The sequence below is a fragment of the Ovis canadensis genome, chromosome 2 (assembly GCF_042477335.2).
Source record: "Ovis canadensis isolate MfBH-ARS-UI-01 breed Bighorn chromosome 2, ARS-UI_OviCan_v2, whole genome shotgun sequence".
Taxonomy (NCBI): domain Eukaryota; kingdom Metazoa; phylum Chordata; class Mammalia; order Artiodactyla; family Bovidae; genus Ovis; species Ovis canadensis.
Genome location: NC_091246.1, coordinates 27,223,893 through 27,239,809, shown reverse-complemented (window position 1 = coordinate 27,239,809; position 15,917 = coordinate 27,223,893). Strand labels below are relative to the sequence as shown.

The window sequence follows — 15,917 nt, the reverse complement described above, 5'->3', positions numbered from 1 at the left end:
AGCACATTCTGATCGTATTAGGGAAGTAGATTTACATAAATGCCAACCATGACATTTAAAGAGTAATCACGACTGAGTTTTTTTAAATCAGCTTTATTGAAGTGTAATGGATATGTAATAAAATACACTTATTTTAAGTGTGTGCTTTGATGTGTTCTGACAGGTGTACACTACTGTATCACCAGCACCCCAGTCATGATATAGAACATTGCTGTCACTCCAGAGGATCCCTCAGGATTATTTCTTAAATGATTAATGATGTTGAGCCTCTTTTCTTGTGTTGGCTACTTGTTGATCTTTGGAGAAATGTCTGTAGAAGCTGTTTGCCCAGTTTTAAATTGGATTGTCTTTTCTGTTAAGTTCTTTATTCTGGATACTAAACCCTTATCAGATAATGTGATTTGCAAATATTTTCTCTCATTCTGTAGATTGTCTTTCCATTTCTTTGATGGTGGCCTATAATGCACAAAGGTCTTTAATTTTGGCACAGTCCAATTTATCTAACTTTTTGTTCTTACTTGCCTTTGCATATTCTGTGAGAGAGGAGTTCAACTTCATTCTTTTGGATGTGATTATCTGTTTGTCCCTCTACCATTATTTTCCCATTGAATGGTCTTGGCACCCCTGTCAAAATCATCTGACTGTAAATATATGGGTTCCTTTCTGGACTCTCAGTTCTATTCCATTTGTCTATCTAGCCTTATGTGAGCACCATGCTTAATTGCTTAATTCGTGTAGCTTTGTGGTAAGCTTTGAAATCAAGACATGTGAGTTCTCCATTTTTGTTCTTTTTCAAGATTCTTTTGGTTATTTGGGGTACCTTGAGATTTCATTTAAATGTTAAAATCAGCTTTTTCATTTCTGTAAAAAATGCCATTGAGATTTTTTTATAGGGGTTGTAATGAATATTTAGATTGCTCTGGGAAGTATTATGATCTTAATGATAGTAAGTCTTTTCATTGATGAACGAGAAATGTGTTTCCATTTATTTTTATTTTCTTCAATTTCTTTCATTACTGTTTGTGGTTTTTACTGTAGGGTCTTATCTCTCCTTGGTTAAATGTATCCTAAGTATTTTATTCTTTTTGATGCTGTTATTGATGGGATTATTTGCTTAATTTCCTTTTTGAATTGTTCATTGCTAGTTAAAGAAATACTGCTGACTCTTGTGTATTGGTCTTGTACAACTTTTGCTGAACTTATTAGCTGAAATAATATTTTTGTGGATCTTATTCTATATTTAAAATTATGTCATCTGTGGACAGAGGTAGGTTTATTTCTTCCTTTCCAATCTAGTTGTCTTCCTTTTCTCGCCTTAATGCTCTAGCTAGAACGTCAGTACAGTGTTGACTGTAAGTGGCAGGAGTGTGTATCCTTGTCTTATTCCTAATCTTTAAGGGGACGCTTTCAGGCCATCACCATTGAGTAGATTTTAGCTGTGGGTTTCCTGTAAATGCCCTTAATCAAGTTGAGGAAATTCCTCCTTTTTCTAATTTGTTGAGCGCTTTTCTCATACGAGATTTGGGTTTTGTCAGATGCTTTTTCTACATCAGTTAAGTTAATCATGTAGTTTTCCTTCAATCTACTAGTATGGTCTGTTACACTGATTATCCTGTAGTAAACCACCATTGCATTTGACCATTAAAGTCTGAATCTGTGAGTCCATCAATTGAATAAGGATTTACAATTAAGAGTTTCATACCTTATTTAAAAATTTTTCCCTGTTTATTGAGGAAATCTAGATACATCCTAAATGTTAATAAAAGAGATGATTTCTTATCCTCTCCTTCCTTTTGTGTCAAAGCTTGATAGGATAATGTGGGAGAAAGAGTGGGCCACAGGATACTAGAACCATATATTACAGAAATACATTAATAAAGCAGTGTTCATGGGCAGATATACAGCCAATGGAAAAAATAGAAAGTGTAGGAACAGTAAGTATTGAGTTTGTAAAATTACAGGATACAAATTAGGGTTTGACAAAGGGATTCCTGTTTTGTTACACTTGTCTGTTTGTGTACCAGTACTGTAATATTATTAAATATTTTCTAAAACATAGTTTTTAGAAACTATTTCATTTGATAATATCTCATATTAATGGATAGGACACAGAGTCAGTGTTGAAAAAATGTAATTCTCCCCAAATTGGTTTGTTCATTGTTAATGAAAATTTATCTAAAAGCCCAGTGGGAATCTCCTCCCAATTTGTTATTGATTAGGGAGAAGGCAATGGCACCCCACTCTAGTACTCTTGCCTGGAAAATCCCATGGATGCAGGAGCCTGGTAGGCTGCAGTCCATGGGGTCGCTGAGGGTCAGACACGACTGAGTGACTTCACTTTCACTTTTCACTTTCATGCACTGGAGAAGGAAATGGCAACCCACTCCAGTGTTCTTGCCTGGAGAATCCCAGGGACGGGGGAGCCTGGTGGGCTGCCGTCTGTGGGGTCGCACAGAGTCGGACACGACTGAAGCGACTTAGCAGCAGCAGCAGCAGCATGATTATGGTGAAAAAAGAAATTATCAGAGACTCATGATACGAGAGTCTTATATGTTTTTATGCATTAGTTCTATAGTCTCAGTGGGAAAAGTCTTAGTAATTAAAATTTGATAATTAAAAGTATGATTGTGGCACAGGGACGATTACTTGAGTTGTGGAAGGATTTATGACCCAACTTCTCGTGTCACATACATAAAAATTTAGTGGTTGATAATCACTGTATTTTAATTCAGCTGTAAAACTGATCACATACATATTGTAAAGGGGTAAATCAACTAGATATCAGAAGGAGAAAAAAAGAAACTGTACACTTGTGCGTTTCCCAAGGTATACACCCCAAAATTTATGAGATAAGTAGAAGAACGTATAGATAAATATGCATCTAAACCTTTGATGGGAAAGGACTTTCCTACAAGCCAGAAAGCAAAGAGGAAGGAAAAAAAAGATTAAAAAACCATACTAATGAAAACTTTTTCTGCATTAAAAAAATGAATCTAAATTGAAACACAGTGCCTTTGAGGGAAGAATGTATACAACATTTCCCTAGAAATTTTTATGCATAATTAGACCAATATTTGACAGATATATTACATGTTTGTACTTATAAGGTCTAAACAGTTCCTTTTTTAAAAATTGGCATTGTGCTGTCTGTTTTATTTGAGTTAAATTGAATCATTTTAGAGCATCCAAATTTTGTTATTTTTGTTATTTATGGCAATTCTGACCTATGAAGAGTGTGTGTGTGTTAGTCTCTGAGTCATTTGCAACCTCATGAACTGTAGCTCGTCAGGCTCCTCTGTCTGTGGAATACTCTAGGCAAGAATACTGGAGTGGGTTGCCATTGCCTTCTACAGGGAATCTTCCCAACCCAGGAATTGAACCCAGTCTCCTGCATCACAGGCAGATTCTTTACTGTCTGAGCACCAGGAAAGCCTGTGGTATATTTACTTACGTTCTGTTAACACGCTGCCAATACTGAATTAATCAAATACTAAACTTTTGCTCCTAGGACAAATACAGAGTTAGTTTTCTGCAAGCCTCTCATCACAACGTTTTCATCCATTGCTCAATACATAACCTTGTTTTATATGTGTTTGTGTTAAAAGACACCTTATTTCATATATATTGTTGATTTATTCACATTGAACTCATGGCCAGCAGTACTATAACTCTGGCCTGAATGATGCTTTTGTAAGACACATTTTTTTCCATAAGGCACATGATAGCCTTCTTGCACTTAGGAACACTAGACAAGACTTCAGCACTGCTAGGGATCCAGTTTAAATAACAAAATCACCAACAAAAAGCACAAAATGTGAAAAATGTGGCAGTAAACAGGACGTGAAGAGGGCACTTATTCACAGTATGAGCTGAAGCAATAGCCTGTTAGTTCGGCTGAAGTGTGTTCCAGGTGACTCACAGTTTTCACCACTCTGCAAGTGTGCCTTAAGTATTAATTTGGAGTCACAAATTTTAGCAAATTGGCAGTCTCACAAATATGAATCCACCAATACTGAGGATCAACTGTACATTTTTTTCCTTTCCTTTTTATTTTAGGTTTAATTTTGTTCTTAACCATATGTTCTATGCACTGCTAATTATCAGTATTTTAAAATTGTGTTTATTTACCACATAGGTTAAGTTAAAATATAAATATAAAGCAAGAATCTTTCTGGAGGAAAGCCTTTCATTTGGAGTCCTGGGAGAGCATGGCCGAGGAGTCACGGAACATTTTGGAATCAATGTAAGCTCTCCTTTTTTGGAACATTCCCCCATATAGTAACCGTGTAGTTCCATCCTGCTGGGCAGGTTTCATGGATACAAGACAGTACTCCTCGTCAGTGTGCACGGGCAGCACTTCACTGAGTCCGTGGAGGATGGCTCGGCCACACCAGAGGCCCCATCTTCCCTCGAAATCTACGAACGCAGAGTGGCTAATCATAGAGTTGTGTTCTGTTTACAAGGTAGCATTTGATCCCAGCTTTCAGTATCTCTTCTCTAGAAACAGTTAAATTTACCTTCTTTTTTTTTCCTTAAAATCAGTAAGAATTCCTCAAGTTGTCCTTAGAAAATATTTATTATTGCAGTGAAAAGATATTCTTTCTAATATTTAAAATTGTATATTCTGTGTAATACATATATATAGGGATGATTTTTATATGTACAATATCAGAAACACTTACCAACGTGGCATTCACAGAAAAACCCCACAAGGTCCCAGACAACTGGAGTATGTCCTTTTGCTGAAGGAAAATAAGCGTGTTGGCCCCACCCTTGGTGGTGTGAGCGCCTAGATCTTCAGGAAGGACGAGCAGCGTGGGCCCATCTGCACAACCAGTCACCACTCACCGCTGCGTAGCCTGCCCTCACCCACCACTGTGTACTCTGTCCTCGCTCACCGCTGCTGCAGTCTGTCTTCATTCACCACTGCCATAGCCTGTCCTTGCCCTCCGCTGTGTGGTCAAGTTAAAAAAGCTTTTCTCCAAATCTTGTGTATAAAAATTTTCACAACTTGTGTTAAAAAGTTGAACTTACGAAACAAAATCACCTTCAATTATATTTGCATCCCTCTACCCATACAGAACTAGAGAAAAGTGTGAAGCAGAATGACTATCACAGAAAGTTGCCTGAAGCATGCTCCCCAGAGACAGACTGACATTTGGCAACTAAATGCCCTAAAGAATTTAAGAAAAATGGAAATGTAATTCAAGTAAAATTTACACCAGAGCAGCTTTTAAGACATGAAGATTTTAAAGAAGATAAAAGCACCATCTAATTTCACTGTTCTGGTTTTCTGACTGCTTTTAGCAGTGGTCTCAGAGATACTATTTATAAGAGCTTGAGTAAAAGTACAGAATGTATGGACTTTATTTGGATCCTGATTCATACAAATATTCTTGAAAACAAGGTTTGTGAAACAGATATTTGAACCCTCAATGTCTGACATTAAGAAATTTTGATAATGTTTTTGAAAGGGTGCATATCTTTTAGAAATGCTCACTGAAATATTTATGGATGAAAACAAGTTAAGTCCGAAATTTGCTCCAAAGAAATGAAGAGGGCAGTAAGGGGCTGTTCATAGAACAGAATTGTCCATAAGTTGATAATTATTGAATCTGGTGGTAATTCTGTAATACTTTGATATATGTTTGGGATTTTTCATAAGGAGAGGATGAAGAAGAATAAGAGGGTGCAGGTTTCCTTGTTGGATCTGTGGAACACTTAAAATAACACCATATATGATCTGACCAGTTACTATGGCCACCAGTGAGTAATTACTGAATGGCTGGTATACACAGGCTAGAACTTGGTGCTGGGGGACGGAGCAGAATGTGAGGACCCAAGGAGTGCTGAGCAGTTGAAAAGGTGGTGGGTATTCAGGAGCGCACTGGGCACATTAGGTTTATCCACTGCCCAAATTGGTTCATTTGTTCAAAGAACCTATTGCCTTCATGTTTGAATAAATTGATTTTGTTTTTGGAAAGGTGGAAAAGATGAATGTAGTACACATTCCAAAAAAGCTCAGAAGATTCCTTTTTGTTTCTCTCAAGTACCTTCTATGGAGAAGGCCAGCTGAGACCACTGTTTTAGCAAGGAATGATCTGATCTTGTGCCTCTGAATATGTTTAGTATCAAACAGCTTTAGATTTCATCTTTTATCCTCTGTGAATAAATTGTCAGTGCATGACGAAATGGTATATAAAATGAGACACTTTCAGAGGTAGGTTGTGAAGCAACAGTCCTTTTAACAATTGATTTTGTATGACTTAACCTTTATTTTCGTAGAGGTGGTTTGAATCCAGATGTTGACATCATCACTGCTGAAGTTTTGTCTCTAAGCTTGACATTGACCTTTTTTATTTTTTCCCTTTTCTTTAAATTGAGAAGTAACTCCCACTGTCCCTCTTTTCTGGCAGATTGATGATATTGATCTCATCAGTGCCAACATGGAGAATTCACTTGCTTCTATTGGGGGTTTCTGCTGTGGCAGGTCTTTTGTAATTGACCATCAGGTGGGTTCTTTTTAAAAACAAAGAGCAAAAAAAATAAAAATAAAAATAAAAAAAATAAAAACAAAGAGCAAAACCTGAAACTTACTGCTCCATTTCAGTCACCCAAACATGTAAATGTTTTTACAAATTTTCATTCTTAGTTTATCATACAGTTTTTATTTAGAAATAGGTTTCTTAAAGAATCACTCAAAATATTTACATTTAGAAATTGTTTCCCTTTTTAAAAAAAGGTTTTGTTTTGTTACATGATAACATCTGTGCATGCCTGGGTTTTACCACCTTAGCAGTTGTACACAATATTTGGTAGGTGGTACGGAGATTTAGTGCCCTTAGTTTTTTTAGCCTCTCTGTCCCCGCAGCCTCCCACCCCCAACCAGATGTATGCTTTGTGACTTGTTTGTTTCTGTTTCTTTTCAGCGGCTTTCTGGCCAGGGATACTGCTTTTCAGCTTCCTTACCGCCCCTGTTAGCTGCTGCTGCAATTGAGGCTCTCAACATCATGGAAGAGAATCCAGGTATAACCTTTAATCCCGGGAAATCAAAGATACCACAGGTTATGTTAGCCATGCTCCTGGTTTGCTTTCTGAGAAATTGGCTGGAGGGAATTATTTCTTAGACAAAGCTCTTTCTCAGAATTAGATTATCTGGCAACCTATGGGAAGAATGGTGGTGAAGAAATTGTCTCTGCCTCAGGGCTTTGGTATAGAGTTTCTCTCATTTCTGAAGATGAAGCCAGAGCCACAGCAGAGCTGGCTCCTTTGGTGGGCAAAGATGCCGGAAACAGGAGGGTTACCTCTGGGCCAGCCACCGTTTAGTTTATTTATTTATTTATTTTTTGAGAAATTTGCTGAAGTATGCTAATATTTGATACAAATAACTTTATAGCTATTGTCTGATTTTCCCCTTCAGCCTTTGAACCATGAGTTGGTACCAAAGTCAAACTGGTTTACCAGCCATTAAAGCTTGCTTAATGGGCAGGTGACTCAATTTAAAATGTGATTCTAGGTTGTGATAACACCTCCTCACCAAGGGCTAAAACACAAATGCAAGAGCAGGCCTAGGTTTTGTAAAGTTTAACTTTTCTAAATTTCTAAAGTTTCAGCATTGATTTTTTTAATTCAGAGAATCAGTAAAAGTGAACGTTTCTCTGTGCATATTCATATGCTTGCTTGTCAGGTAGCCTGCCACTCTCATCTCCTCAGATATTTCAGCTTGTGAAATTTCCTTAAAAGAAAGAAAAGTATCAAGAAAGAGATCATAAACATTACACCTTGTCTGTGTTTTCCTAAATTCTTTAGGGTCCAGAAATCAGATTTGTACCCTTTTATTCTTAGCTAGATAATTTATAGAATCTTGGTAAGAAAAAGAGCCATTGACCTGTTGTTGAAAACCTCCTGGATTTTGCTGAAAGTGGGGTGAGAAGGTGCCAGCTAGTATGTGCCAGAGATGAAAGTTGGGGGTCTTCAGAGGAGCTACTAGCTGTCTGTGTGTTATTAGTAGGCAGAAGGATTTGCAGCGTTTGAAACTGATGAACTGGGGGCCTCCTTGGTGGTCCAGTGGTTAAGACTCTGCGCTGCCACTGCAGGGGCATGATTTCAACCCCTGGTTGGGGAATTAAGATCCTGCATGCTACATGGCATGGCCAAAACTAAAATTAATTACTTAAATTGATGAACTGGGTCTTTAAAAACATTTTTAGATTAGCAATACCAAATTTTCTAAATGTACTATCAAATGTATTTGTTTCATTCAGGTATTTTTGCAGTACTGAAGGAAAAGTGCAAACGAATTCATAAAGCTTTACAAGGGTGAGTTTTATATCTTTTCAACCAACTCAAAGTTTATCTTCATCACATTCAAACAACTCATGAAAACTTTTGAATGTTACTTCTGTGGTTTTGAGTGAATTTAATGGGCTGGGTCAGTTTGACTAAATTGCAACCAAGAAACCAAAAACATGGTTCATTCAAATTTCTCTTTGTGTGAATCCAGAATATCCATTTTGCAATTGTTTAAAGAATCATAGCTTTGTTTTTCTAAAAATGATAACAAGCTTGTTAGTAAAATAATTACAGCAGTACAAAAGATAAAGATGAAAAATAACAAAAAAACAGAACATTTGACCACCAGAAATAACTGATAAACATTGGAGAATCTCTGCACATCGTAGGGATCAGTTCAGTTCAGTTGCTCAGTCGTGTCTGACTCTTTGCGACCCCATGAATTGCAGCACGCCAGGCCTCCCTGTCCATCACCAACTCCCTGAGTTCACTCAAACTCACGTCCATCGAGTCAGTGATGCCATCCAGCCATCTCATCCTCTGTCGTCCCCTTTTCCTCCTGCCCCCAGTCCCTCCCAGCATCAGAGTCTTTTCCAGTGAGTCAACTTTTCACATGAGGTGGCCAAACTACTAGAGTTTCAGCTTTAACATCATTTCCTTCCAAAGAACACCCAGGACTGATCTCCTTTAGAATGGACTGGTTGGATCTCCATGCAGTCCATGGGACTCTCAAGAGTTTTCCAACACCACAGTTCAAAAACATCAATTCTTCGGCACTCAGCTTTCTTCACAGTCCAACTCTCACATCCATACATGACCACTGGAAAAACCAGAGCCTTGACTAGACGGACCTTTGTTGGGAAAGTAATGTCTGTGCTTTTTAATATGCTCTCTAGGTTGGTCATAACTTTTCTTCCAAGGAGTGAAAGTGAAGTCACTCAGTCGAGTCCGACTCTTTGTGACCCCATGGACTGTAGCCCACCAGGCTCCTCCGTCCATGGGATTCTCCAGACAAGAATACTGGACTGGGTTGCCATTTCCTTCTCCAGGGGATCTTCCTGACCCAGGGATTGTACCCAGGTCTCCCACATAGCAGGCAGAGGCTTTAACCTCTGAGCCACCAGGGAAGCCCTTTTAAGGAGTAAGCGTCTTTTAATTTCATGGCTGCAGTCACCATCTGCAGTGTTTTTGGAGCCCCCCCAAAATAAAGTCTGACACTGTTTCCACTGTTTCCCCATCTATTTCCCGTGAAGTGATGGGACCAGATGCCATGATCTGTTTTCTGAATGTTGAGCTTTAAGCCAACTTTTTTGGTCTCCTCTTTCACTTTTTTCAAGAGGCTTTTTAGTTCCTCTTTAGTTTCTGCCATAAGAGTGGTGTCATCTGCATATCTGAGGTTATTGATATTTCTCCCAGCAATCTTGATTCCAACTTGTGTTTCTTCCAGTCCAGCGTTTCTCATGATGTACTCTGCATATAAGTTAAATAAGCAGGGTGACAATATACAGCCTTGACATACTCCTTTTCCTATTTGGAACTAGTCTGTTGTTCCATGTCCAGTAAAACCAGCTTGAACATCAGGAAGTTCATGGTTCATGTATTGCTGAAGTCTGGCTTGGAGAATTTTGAGCATTGCTTTACTAGCGTGTGAGATGAGTGCAGTTGTGTGGTAGTTTGAACGTTCTTTGGCATTGCCTTTCTTTGGGATTGGAATGAAAACTGACTTTTTCCAGTCCTGTGGCCACTGCTGAGTTTTTCAAATGTGCTGGCATATTGAGTGTAGCACTTTCACAGCCTCATCTTTTAGGATTTGAAATAGCTCCACTGGTATTCCATCACCTCCACTAGCTTTGTTCATAGTGATGCTTTCTAAGGCCCACTTGACTTCACATTCTAGGATGTCTGGGTCTAGGTGTGTGATCACACCATCGTGATTATCTTGGTCTTGAAGATCTCTTTTGTACAGTTCTTCTGTGTATTCTTGCCACCTCTTCTTAATATCTTCTGCTTGTTAGAGCCATATCATTTCTGTCCTTTTATTGAGCCCATTTTTGCATGAAATGTTCCCTTGGTATCTCTGATTTTCTTGAAGAGATCTCTAGTCTTTCTTATTCTGTTGTTTTCCTCTCTTTGTTTACATTGATTGCTGAAGAAGGCTTTCTTATCTCTTCTTGCTATTCTTTGGAACTCTGCATTCAGATGCTTCTTTCCTTTTCTCCTTTGCTTTTCGCTTCTCTTCTTTTCACAGCTATTTGTAAGTTCTCCCCAGACACAGTTTTGCTTTTTTGCATTTCTTTTCCATGGGGATGGTCTTGATCCCTGTCTCCTGTACAGTGTCATGAACCTCCATCCATAGTTCATCAGGCACTCTATCAGATCTAGTCCCTTAAATTGATTTCTCACTTCCACTGTATAATCATAAGGAATTTGATTTAGGTCATACCTGAATAGTCTAGTGGTTTTCCCTACTTTCTTCAATTTAAGTCTGAATTTGGCAATAAGGAGTTCATGATCTGAGCCACAGTCAGCTCTTGTTTTTTTCTGACTGTAAAGAGCTTCTCCATCTTTGGCTCCAAAGAATATAATCAATCTTGATTTCGATGTTGACCATCTGGTGATGTCCATGTATAGGGTCTTCTCTTGTGTTGTTGGAAGAGGGTGTTTGCTATGACCAGTGTGTTCTCTTGGCAAAACTCTATTAGGCTTTGCCCTGCTTCATTCCATAATCCAAGGCCAAGTTTGCCTGTTATTCCAGCTGTTTCTTGACTTCCTACTTGTGCATTCCAGTCCCTTATAATGAAAAGGACATCTTTTTTGGGTGTTAGTTCTAAAAGGTCTTGTAGGTCTTCATAGAACCGTTCAACTTCAGCTTCTTCAGTGTTACTGGTTGGGGCATAGACTTGGATTACTGTGATATTGAATGGTTTGCCTTGGAAATGAACAGAGATCATTCTGTCGTTTTTGAGATTGCATCCAAGTATTGCATTTCAGACTCTTGTTGACCATGATGGCTACTCCATTTCTTCTGAGGGATTCCTGCCTGCAGTAGTAGATATAATGGTCATCTGAGTTATATTCACCCATTCCAGTCTACTTTAGTTCGCTGATTCCTAGAATGTTGACGTTCACTTTTGCCATCTCCTGTCTGACCACTTCCAATTTGCCTTGATTCATGGACCTGACATTCCAGGTTCCTATGCAATATTGCTCTTTATAGCATCGGACCTTGGTTCTACATCCAGTCACATCCACAGCTGGGTATTGTTTTTGCTTTGGCTCCATCCCTCCGTTCTTTCTGGAGTTATTTCTCCACTGATCTCCAGTAGCATATTGGGCACCTACCGACCTGGGGAGTTCCTCTTTTGGTATCCTGTCATTTTGCCTTTTCGTACTATTCATGGGGTTCTCAAGGCAAGAATACTGAAGTGGTTTGCCATTCCCTTCTCCAGTGGACCACATTCTGTCAGACCTCTCCACCATGACCTGCCCATCTTGGGTGGCCCCACAGGGCATGGCTTAGTTTCATTGAGTTAGACATGCCTGTGGTCCTAGTGTGATTAGATTGACTAGTTTTCTGTGAGTATGGTTTCAGTGTGTCTGCCCTCTGATGCCCTCTTGCAACACCTACCATCTTACTTGGGTTTCTCTTATCTTGGATGTGGGGTATCTCTTCATGACTGCTCCAGCAAAGTGCAGCCGCTGCTCCTTACCTTGGACGAAGGGTATCTCCTCATGGCTGCCCCTCCTGGCCTTGAACCTGGAGTAGCTCCTCTCGGATCTCCTGTGCCTGCGCAGCCACCGCTTCTTGAATGTAGGGACAGAAGGATGTAATTAGATGACGGTGGATTCATACTGTCCATGTTACTTTTCAGAAAATACTGTTTTATTTTAAATTACTTAAAGAAACTAGTGAAAGTGAAGTGAACCTTATGTGTATTCTGTTTATTTTGTTTATATTAACTATACAAGAGTAGTTCTTTAAAATGCCTTGAGAATTGAGGGGGAAAAAATTGAGGCTGGTGACATCATCAGGCTCTTATAGAAAATTATGTCACCTTTCCTATGGTGTTTCTTTTTGCCTTTCCAAGGTGAAACCTGCCTTCTCAGTCATGGAAGTCCTATCCCTGTTCCCAGATACGGAATCTAGAAACTTTAATAAATGGAAAAGACAGTTGATAAATAAGTAGGTCACAGATGTTCCAGATAATATAAGGGCAGAAATAATTAAAGTCTGATCTGACTTGATGATCATAGCAAAAGTTCTTGCATGATTTATGGTAGAGAGATATTGTTATTGTTTCCACTTACATTGGTTTATGAAATGTTAATAAACCTACTCAGCCCAGCACCTTGGAGTCACTGTCAGTTCATGAACACATGCCTCAGATGCCCTTTATTCTGTCTCGCAGTGTTTGTATGTTTAAGTCCAATCCTCCATTTTTCCCAGCTCTTTCAAACTTCTCCTCTCTAAAATCCCTTGCCCTCTGTCTCACTCCACCCACTTTTAGCTGACAGCCTTGGCTCATGCGTTCCCTTGGGAACTCCTTCATTTTCCCTCACAAACTTGTACACCTGCAGATATCCCAGCCAGTCTTCCCTCGTGTTACAGCCAGAGAGGTGTTCCTCCATCCATCATAGCTCTTCTGTCTTAAAACCGAGTGCCTTTGATTGTCTCCTCTCCTTTCTCTGCCGGAGAAGGCAATGGCACCCCACTCCAGTACTCTTGCCTGGAAAATCCTATGGACGGAGGAACCTGGTGGGCTGCAGTCCATGGGGTCGCTAAGAGTCGGACACGACTAAGCGACTTCACTTTCACTTCTCGCTTTCATGCATTGGAGAAGGAAATGGCAACCCACTCCAGTGTTCTTGCCTGGAGAATCCCAGGGACAGGGGAGCCTGGCGGGCTGCCATCTATGGGGTCACACAGAGTCTGACACAACTGAAGCAACTTAGCAGCAGCAGCAGCCTTGTCTTGACTTAAATTTTTCTTTCCCATGACCCCATGCTCTCTTCTAGCAACTAGCTCATTGCTCTGCCTCTCTGTGTAGTCCGTCTTTTTTCCCATTGTTTAGCCTTCTCCACATCCTCACCTCTCATGTAAACTTGAAACTACTGAAACCCATTTCCACTCCTGCACTTTACCCAGCATGTGCCTGTTACTAACAGGGATGACTGTATTTTTTGATGTTAAAACATTCTTGTATTCCTGAGTAAACCCCTACTTGATTATAGTATATTTTTCTACACTGTTTAAAGTTTGAATTTTTATATCCATACTTGTGATTTAAATGGGCCTACAATATTTGGTTCCAACAGCCTTACGTAACCTAGGAATCAGTGTTGTGATAGCTTCAAATGATTGATAGTTTTTCCACTGTCTTGCATTATGGAGCTACTGTGTAAGACCAGGCTTGATGATGTATTTCTTCAGAGTTGAGCAAGACTCCTCTGTCAGACTCTCTGGAGTTGGGGCCTTTGGTTTGAGCATATAGTCTATGATTATCTTTCCTGTGTATGTATTATTTCCTATTTTTATTTTCTGTTTCTGTCATTTTCAATTTATGATACTTTCTCCAGGATTTTTGCCCAGCACATTTTTTAAGTTTGATTTTGTTTTCTTTGATTGATCTTTTTTTTTTCCCTTATTTTTCTACCTCCTTCATTCATTGAATTTTTATTTTATTCTTTTTTTTAGCTTTTTACATTTAGCTTATTGGTTTTTATTATTTTCCAGGAAATATCTTAAAGATAAACATTTTCAAAGACAGTATATCCAACATTCAGTTCTAAGAAATTTTTTTAATCTCTTCTAAATGCCAAAGAATGCTCAAAGTACCGCACAATTGCACTCATCTCACACGCTAGTAAAGTAATGCTCAAAATTCTCCAAGCCAGGCTTCAGCAATATGTGAACTGTGAACTTCCTGATGATCAAGCTGGTTTTGAAAAAGGCAGAAGAACCAGAGATCCAATTGCCAACATCCACTGGATCATCGAAAAAGCAAGAGAGTTCCAGAAAAAACATCTATTTCTGCTTTATTGACTGTGCCTTTGACTGTGTGGATCACAATAAACTGTGGGAAATTCTGAAAGAAATGGGAATACTAGACCACCTGAACTGCCTCTTGAGAAGCCTATATGCATGTCAGGAAGCAACAGTTAGAAATGGGCATGGAACAACAGACTAGTTCCAAATAGGAAAAGGAGTACGTCAAGGCTGTATACTGTCACCCTGCTTATTTAACTTATATGCAGAGTACATCATGAGAAACGCTGGGCTGGAAGAAGCACAAGCTGGAATCAAGATTGCCGGGAGAAATATCAATAACCTCAGATATGCAGATGACACCACCCTTATGGCAGAAAGTGAAGAGGAACTAAAAAGCCTCTTGATGAAAGTGAAAGTGGAGAGTGAAAAAGCTGGATTAAAGCTCAACATTCAGAAAACGAAGATCATGGCATCGGGTCCCATCACTTCATGGCAAATAGATGAGGAAACAGTGGAAACAGTGTCAGACTTTATTTTTGGGGGGCTCCAAAATCACTGCAGATGGTGACTGCAGCCATGAAATTAAAAGATGCTTACTCCTTGGAAGAAAAGTTATGATCAACCTAGATAGCATGTTGAAAAGCAGAGACATTACTTTGCCAACAAAGGTCCATCTAGTCAAAGCTATGGTTTTCCCAGTGGTCATGTATGGATGTGAGAGTTGGAATGTGAAGAAAGCTGAGCGCCGAAGAATTGATGCTTTTAAACTGTGGTGTTGGAGAAGACTCTTGAGAGTCCCTTGGACTGCAAGGAGATCCAACCAATCCATTCTGAAGGAGATCAGCCCTGGGATTTCTTTGGAGGGAATGATGCTAAAGCTGAAACTCCAGTACTTTGGCCATCTCATGCGAAGAGTTGACTCATTGGAAAAGACTCTGATGCTGGGAGGGATTGGGGGCAGGAGGAGAAGGGGACGACAGAGGATGAGATGGCTGGATGGCTGACTCGATGGATGTGAGTGTGAGTGAACTCTGGGAGTTATTGATGGACAGGGAGGCCTGGCATGCTGCGATTCATGGGGTCGCAGAGAGTCGGACACGACTGGGCGACTGAACTGAACTGAACTGAATCAGAGATTTGCTTCCGTCATCTCTGAGGCTGCATTTGGGAGAGGAAGTCAATGGCCTATGCTAGTTTGAATCCTTGCTGGAATCTTGAAGTCCTTAAATTCTGTCAGTTATTCATGCCCAGTGCTCTCCCCACAGAAAGCACATGATAGAGCCTGTGTCTGAATTATTGATTGTTCTGTCCCTGGGACTTAGATCAATGCTTAGGATTTCCATTTGGTAAAGAAATATGGTTGATAATAAGGTCTCCAAAATTTTTAAGTATAATAGGCTCTGAAACACAGCTTCTAAGTTTCTGAACTCAAGTTATAACTCTGTCCGTTGGTTTTAGTTAAACTTTAACGCATCAGTATCCAGGCAGCCAGAAAGAGGGCGTTTTTGTTTCATTCCTCTCCTACCAGCTTGCTCCACCCAACATGTGAAATGAGCCCATTTGATCAAATAATAAAGCTTAATTGGGCTTTTAGGTGCCTCCTTGTTAACAAGGAAAACCCAGGCCATTTTATTCA

General features: G+C 39.5%; 1 protein-coding gene across 2 annotated transcripts in view; it reads left to right on the top strand.

The window, feature by feature from the left end:
• The window catches only part of SPTLC1 (serine palmitoyltransferase long chain base subunit 1), a 66,518-nt gene that overhangs the window by 43,727 nt on the left and 6,874 nt on the right, over positions 1-15,917 (top strand). For both annotated transcript variants that reach the window (XM_069575608.1, XM_069575609.1), the window contains exons 9-12: positions 4,136-4,243; positions 6,417-6,512; positions 6,930-7,026; positions 8,265-8,319. In XM_069575608.1, the coding sequence (XP_069431709.1) occupies positions 4,136-4,243; positions 6,417-6,512; positions 6,930-7,026; positions 8,265-8,319 (356 nt within the window). The remainder of the gene's footprint in view (positions 1-4,135; positions 4,244-6,416; positions 6,513-6,929; positions 7,027-8,264; positions 8,320-15,917) is intronic.